Source organism: Cephus cinctus, unplaced genomic scaffold (genome assembly GCF_000341935.2).
Source record: "Cephus cinctus unplaced genomic scaffold, Ccin1 Ccin1_scaffold0407, whole genome shotgun sequence".
NCBI lineage: Eukaryota > Metazoa > Arthropoda > Insecta > Hymenoptera > Cephidae > Cephus > Cephus cinctus.
In genome coordinates, this window is record NW_014333091.1 from 779,054 (window position 1) to 786,882 (window position 7,829).

The 7,829-nt window shown below is 36.0% G+C and overlaps 1 protein-coding gene across 4 annotated transcripts in view; it reads left to right on the top strand.

The window, feature by feature from the left end:
* The window catches only part of LOC107267526 (complexin), a 163,073-nt gene that overhangs the window by 152,960 nt on the left and 2,284 nt on the right, over positions 1-7,829 (top strand). For all 4 annotated transcript variants that reach the window (XM_015739362.2, XM_025084854.1, XM_015739363.2 and 1 more), the window contains one exon: positions 7,639-7,768. In XM_015739362.2, the coding sequence (XP_015594848.1) occupies positions 7,639-7,768 (130 nt within the window). The remainder of the gene's footprint in view (positions 1-7,638; positions 7,769-7,829) is intronic.

Here is a 7,829-nt window from a genome sequence, read left to right on the forward strand (position 1 = left end):
TTTTGTTTCCCAGCAAATTGTCGAAGCAACGACATTATTACACGACGTCGTGACCAATCCCCATCAACGTAGTCGTTGCAAGCGCCATTGAATTTTACTGCATCGTGTATCGAATCTCGTAGATTGAATTCCGTTACTCGGAAATAAACTTTCCATCCGCTCGCCGTACACGGTATCCATAGCAGTTACTTCTGGCGTGAGAATATCTGAAAACAAGATCTAAAACAACAGCCGCGAAGAAAATGCATTTGAAATTTGTTAAAGGAAAATATATTTACAAGGCTATATCTATTTGTTAAGTGATCCTTGCACACGATTTACGAAAGTGTCATGTAAAACGTCGGATATGTAAATTATTATTTACCAATACTAATAATTATTTAATACAGCTACGGATATCCATAATGTATAATTGACCTATGCCAATATGCTTCTTGTTTTCAATTAAACCGTAAACGTATCCTGTATTAATATTTGCATATACGATCATTTACGCAAATGTTTATACAGGTAGAGATAGGTCGTTCCGTATATTTATGTACCAAATATGTATGTTTTGAAAATTTATTCGTAACCTCCACAATGTAATACGATATTATAGGTATACCGAAATTATATATAGATCGATATACGTGTTTCGCATAAATTCTAAGCGTATAGTATGATTTCGCCATCTGTCGAAATTTTCTTTAATTACTTAATGAACAAAGGTCTGCGAGCTGTAAGGGAAAATTTGAGTACCCACTTGGAGACATTAAGAAGCTCTAAGGCGATTTACATCCTCAGGGTAAACTTTCCGTGATTATGTTTCTCACTCGTATTACTTCCATTGAGAGAAAGAGAGAAAGAGATAGCGAAACATGATCACAAATAATTGAGTTATCTATCAAGAAACAAATTTAATTGCACGACGACCGCATTTCTCCATCGCGTATCGTTAACAAAGTAACCTCTCACTCTCCGAAGTGAAAAAGAAGAAAATTGTTCCTTCCGGGACTCGCGATGGACCCTCCATGCTTCCAATATATTTATAACAGTCACGTGTGTGTATATATGTATATACATTATACATAAAGTTACTACCTACTACGCGAGTGAACAACGCGATACGAGGGTAATCGCGGAACCGCAAACGTTTATTGCAAGCGGACACGCAACTATTATTCCATAATAAGTGCATAATCTGGGCCGTGTCGTGCCGCAAGAAGTACGGCGAGTATCGAATTTCGATTTGTCTCACGAACTCCCCAAGGCTATTGGGATAAGGAAACGGCGCTGAATTCAAAGCAGAGAAGTTATGGATGCAATTGTAGAGAACCTCGGAAATTTTCAGCCGTTTCGCATAAAATTCGCATATTCGATAAGTTCGACGGCAAAAAGAGAGAAAGAAGGATAGAAAAGAGAAAATATCGAAAATTAAGTCGTCAGGCTGGCCAATATTCAAAGGAATTGTTTTATGCTATATATATGTCTGTCTTCAGGTACACAGAGTGTAGCGACGCTACGGGTAAGGGATGGGGGAGTCGATTCATATGCAAGAGAATGGGGTATCTAAAATGAAAAGAGAGAGACGGAGGCGAGAATGAATGGGAGTATAAAGGATGAGAAAGGAAGACAGTTTTCCAATTTCGCAAATTCATGACCCGTAGAAACCTCGACATTTCCTCGGAAGGCTGACTGGTGTCAATAAAACAGTGTATAGGGGATGAAGGAGTAGCGGGAAACAATGAAATTGCGAATAAGGGTTTTCTGAATCACGATCATTCGGTAGCGTGGACCGAAGGGATAACCTTTTAAGGTAGGTCTTAGTCTGTAAAATAAGAAAAACACTACAGTGCCCATAGTCGCTTGAATTATAATGTATAAGCTACGTGAAAGTATGAATAGGAAAAGATTCAAAGGTTATTTGTAAGTTAAGGACGCGCAACTAACCTCAAGTACCGAAAACGAAGAAACTTCATCTACGGCAGTAGCGGCAACCGGGCAACAGTGGTAAAAGTGGTGGGAGAGTCAGCCGCAGCCAGCCAGTGGTTGAACGAAGAGGATGGGTGCCGAAGAAGAAGAGAGAAAGAAAATGGAAGAAAGAAGACTGAACTTAACTGGGGTCAAATTGACTCTAGTAGGGAGTCCCTGCATTCAATATGGCGACTTCCTAATAGAGTCAGGCTGACTCCTTTTAAGACGTTCACCGAGCTTCATTTCAAGTATAGATGTATATATAGGCTTTATATGTATATATATAGCACCAAAGAGCACAAACCATCTGCGTAACGTGTTACTTAGCAAGGAATTACTTGACATAGTCGCTACTAGGAAATCCAATGAATACATGAGTTAACGAACAAGCGAGAATATAGGGGATGAATGGTACCAGGGTGAGCATGGTGAACGGAATGAACAGAAACATCGCATGTCGACGATACGAATAAACAGAATGGATTTTCATGTAGAAGAATTACGAATCCGTTTGCTCTTTATCCATATGCATTGAATAAATCTCATAGCTAGTGGTAGTAGCCAGTGACAGGCAGACAGTAGTACACAAGACCGTAAATGGTATGGGGATATGATGTATTGAAAAAAAAAAAATCCAAAAATAGTTGATACAATGAGAAAGAGTATAAAAATGAAAAGAAATCAAATATACTATATAAAAAAAGTTACATAAGTATAATAACATATAAATATATAAATGAAATTTATATAAATCAAAGGTATAAAAAAATAGTTTATGTATATACATACACACATAAATTATTGTAATTTAGACATTTTTAAATATATTAATTAATAATATTAATAATAATTATATTTTTTATATCTATGATTCATATAAATTTCATTTAACACCGTTTACATCTCGTTTTCTAGTAAATTAGCGTTCGTGCTCGAAGCCATGAATCGCGAGCCGACGTCAACAATGAATTCGCATAATTGTAATGTCAGCGCAATTCCACGGGGACTTGGATATTTGGTACATTAGGAATAGTTAGTGTCGTAAACATAGAGAATGACACAGAACATGTGACATCACTCAGGCACGAGTCTGTCGTCGACGTCTGAAGTGTAAGGTCGTTAAATGAAATTAATTTCATTTCATCTAATTAGAGTTTAGCCGAATTGAAATTTTAATTAAAGTACCGCGTAAACCCCCCCCCCTCGCTCGCCCCTCTTTCCGCAATGGCCCCTACACCTCGTTGGGCTACATTGCGCTTTACGTCGAAGATCGATAACCTCTGCAACGTGTTTTAAGAGGGGTGAAGAATAGAGGTGGGATTTCTACTGGACATTTTAACGATGCCTGAATTTAGCCAGGAATTCAGGTTCTCCTCGGTCGATCGATTCAACAAGGGATCTGGAACAAAGACCAGGTTGGCGTTTTTCTTTGTACTCGAGGAAATATTTGAAATCCAATAATAATCATAGAGAATCAAAGAGAAAGACGAACTTGCCTGCTTGCTTGTCCATTAAAAAGTATTCGCTGACGCTGCATAACCGAACTCTTTGCACTGACACCAATTTCCGGCTATTCTTTTTTACCGCAAGCATCGTATGCACGCATGGAAACACCTGTGTGCCTATATATAGTCGTCTATGTACATGCGTATCAGCTTGGATTGAAATATCGACGCTTTTTAAATGGCGAGCATTTACGCAACTGTATAAATGGTCGTCGTTAGCTAGTTGTCGCGTAGGTATAACGATGATTTCAAAATAACAAAATTCAACTATGTGGACCAGTCGGTGGTTGATTGAATATTCATATGTTTTTTGTGAGACACCATTTGCCGTGCGATATACCTATCACTCTATCGCGTTATTTCATTTTCGATTTTCAATTAACGATAACGACGGTATTTAATGACATTGATCTCTGAGCTGCTTAATGATTTATTATTATAATTTTTGTTTCTTCTTTATTTTGGATTAAACTTAATCTATGAAACTTTCACAGAAGATTTTCATCCTCTGATTTTATTTTGATTGTAAAGTTAAATGATAATATTAATTAAATCGAGATCTTAGGAAATGGGGGAAACGAACTGTTTTTGATAATAATGATGATCACATGGTATCACGGTGTTATCATGGCTCAGGTAACAATCAAACTAATTGTGCGAGAGAAATTCTCTCGAATACTAATGAACGGTACGTTATAGACTATATATGTATATATTGCAAAGTTTTGCGAAGGTACAGAAATTTCTACGAATTTGAGTAAACGTTAAATGCAAGTGCTAGAAATCTTATAATCTCCTTGAAAATACAATTATTCGAATTTCGAGCTCTCGCAATAAATTCATACGTAAACGAAAAGTTAATTGCTAAATCATTCAAATTTGCAAACGTAATTTCGACGCATCCCAGATAAATGAAAAAGGAAGAACAGGATACTTTGCATAAAATTCAATGATGACGAGTTTCAAATGTGATTACTCTCATTCAGCGTTATCACTGAATTTCAACCAAAGAAACGATTCGCTCTATCAGCACGTGAATTTGCATGTTCGTTAATGCTCGCCTTTTTATCCATCCGATGAAAATTATCAACCTACTGTATGGAAGTGCATATATGCATATACGCACACAAGGAATACACTTATCAAATTCATATCAATAAGAATTCTTTAATGAAAACTTTTTCCTGCCTAATATAGTCGACTCGAGACTTGACAGAAGAGTTCTCTATCAGAATTCGCCTATAGCATTCACGACATGCTCACAACTCAGCCAATATTTGACAGTCGCACAAAACCCAATAATACACATTGAAATATATTGTATATATATGTATATTCAAAATTTGGTGCTAACAAAATTATGAAATTTAATTGAATCACTATTCCGAAAACCATAATTGATAGACAATACAAATGCTGATTAAATGAAATTAATTAAGCTCATATACATATACAAATTTAGTAGAACTCTCCGTCAAACGTCTATATCAAATTCTAATAAAATCAATCCAATTATTGATTATTCTTTTCAAAAAAGATTCCACTACTCATCGTGCCGCAGGAATACTGTTCGATCGAATAATAAATTACCGAATTCCATAATACCTAAACAATAACTGAAGCCCTCGAGCTATTCAGTACACGAATCCCAGTTACGGGCAAACCATAACCTAATATAGGTATTCACCTATATATGATTTGAGGAGTATTAATTAATGTCAGATTCAGCTCATCAGATTTGACATCGTATGAGGCACGACCTCATCTGTGCCAGTACTATCTGTCTCCTTAACGCATCGCGTACAGGTGCACTCGAGTCCCATATGCGAATACATTAGTGTACATATACATATTATATGTATATATATGCCTGCGTCGTTCAGAATGCGTAAACGCATGGCAGCTTTATATGTACTACTACTTCATATATCCGGATGTGACATCGACCATGTACAACCGGAAGGCTCATTCTCTTCATTTTGTCCTAGTGCCTAGGGTATAACGAAAATATTAACCAGCTGAGGGTAGTGTATAACTGAATCAATGCCAATTATGATCCTCTGTAGACCGAAGGTTCGGTATTGATTTTGTACCTGAATAAAAGTATAGGCGATTCCTGGTATAGCAAACTTGCATGACTGCGAGTGAAATAATACAGAGCATTGAGACATAGAGTCTCCGGCGACACCCTTTGTATTTGAAATTACATTTCCATCATGTTACATGCCAGCGCCAGTCATCCTGGAATGGCTTATTGTTCTTACGATAAACGGGCAGCTGTGAGAGGACCAACTCGTAAACCAAATGGCTATGGTTTAATAGTAGATGGGATAACAATAAACCTGATACTATGGATAGTAACCAACTATGCTCGTTTAATCGTAAAAAGCCGTGGCAGATGTGCTTTACTCAATCGGTTCTTTGAATTTATCGTTTTCTGATGATAATCCTCATCTTGCATTTTATACGTTATTCTGGTTTACTATGGATTAATTATAGTAGGAATTTCATATTAACACTAAACCTACCAGAGCGGTCAAATGACCGCTTTTGAGGCTTCAATCAAAATTGTTAAATTCCAGGTTTTTATTTTTCTTGAACTTACTGCACGACTATGCTAAATTCTGTATTAATTACAATCAACTGGAAAAGACTATAATGTTTATTTCAAAAGCGGTCATTTGACAGCCATCGGTAGAAATAGGTATATATAATATGTCGGTAGGTTTAGTGTTAATGGGATAGCCTAATAGTATTATGTATCTCGTGTGTATTATGTCTGTGTCAATTTATGTATGTCCTAGGGTCAATGTTAGTACTATCTGTTTACGTGATGACACTCTAGGGTTATTATCCTGTTCGCATTGTCAGATTGCTCGAAACTGGCAACGCCTATAATGATCATTCGGTTTAATTCTGTCCGAGCATTAAGACTGGTTTTTAATGAACGTTTCGACATTTTATATGTATGTATAAACCGATTACGGATTATGTAGTTTTCAGACAATCGCCTATTAAAGACAAAAAATATGAGTGCAACGATTGGGTAATAAATTTGATTTTCTTTTTTATAAAAATTAAAATAATTATTGGATTTTTTGAATTTAAATCATAAATCTTACACTGTGTCCAAAGTGACAATTTTTAACAATCTTTATGTCTGCCATTTACTGACTTCAACTACTTAGCCTGGTACCCTTTTCCTTTTTACTCGATTCAAAATGACGTTTTACTTGTACCGATACATATGATGAATAATTTGTTGAATACGTATTGTCGAAAATGAAATATTTTATGCAATTTATGTTTTTGCATATTTGAATTCAAATATTTTATTTGGTTGACAGGTTGGCTCTTCCATATTTTGCTTTAAATAAAAATGCATAACTAAATACATGGTACGAATATGATTTACCTCCTATTTATGCAACGTTAATAATTGAAAACATCTATTTGCACAGTTATTTTTAAAATAAAAAATGCAAAATGTTCACATAAAGTAAATTAGATAGATACAGTATAAACTGATAGAAATGTCATTGTGACCAGTTTTATCAGGTTCCCAATTATATTTAACAGGATTAATTTCTCTTTGTAGAATATTCCCATATAGGATAATTTACATATCTACTTATAAAAAAAAACGAATACCAGATACAGGCTGTTCCCGATTATCAATAGAAACAGCTATTACATTTTAATTAAACGGGCAAAGCGATTTTAATATAAGATGCATCCGTACTGAATATATCGATACTTGGTGCACAGACCGGTTGATCATTGATATTAAACTGCTAGGTCCCCCTGTACGATTGATGAATATTAAATGAACTGCTATTAACGAACTTTCATTCCGTCCAACGATTTAGGTACCTCATACCACTCTCATTTGACCATTTTTCAATGACGATTCGATATTTCGAACTCGTTCGTGTGGTCATGAAATTTTCATTAATCTTCCATATACCAGTACTGTTGTTCTTTCTCCTTCATTGTGTACCTTCGACATACATAATACTTTCACGAAATCCCAATGGTACCATTTGCGTTGGCTTTACAAATGTACTTTAAAATGACCCAGAGGTGTATGTACATACCGGCAGTTGCATTCACATCGCGCTCAACAAATGCCAAAATTTCTAACGTTTAAAATTAATTTATCCACGTGAAATTACAGTATAACATAAAGAAACGAGAGGAGGTCCAAGAGATGCCGCAGGAGGAGCCAAACCCATTGATGCGCAAGAAGAAGACCCCGGAGGAATTGGCGGCCGAAGCCGAAGCGGAAGACGAAGACGATTTTACGAGTAAGATCTTTTCTTTTCCAATCAACAATAATATATAATTCGAACTATACCCCCCCCCCCC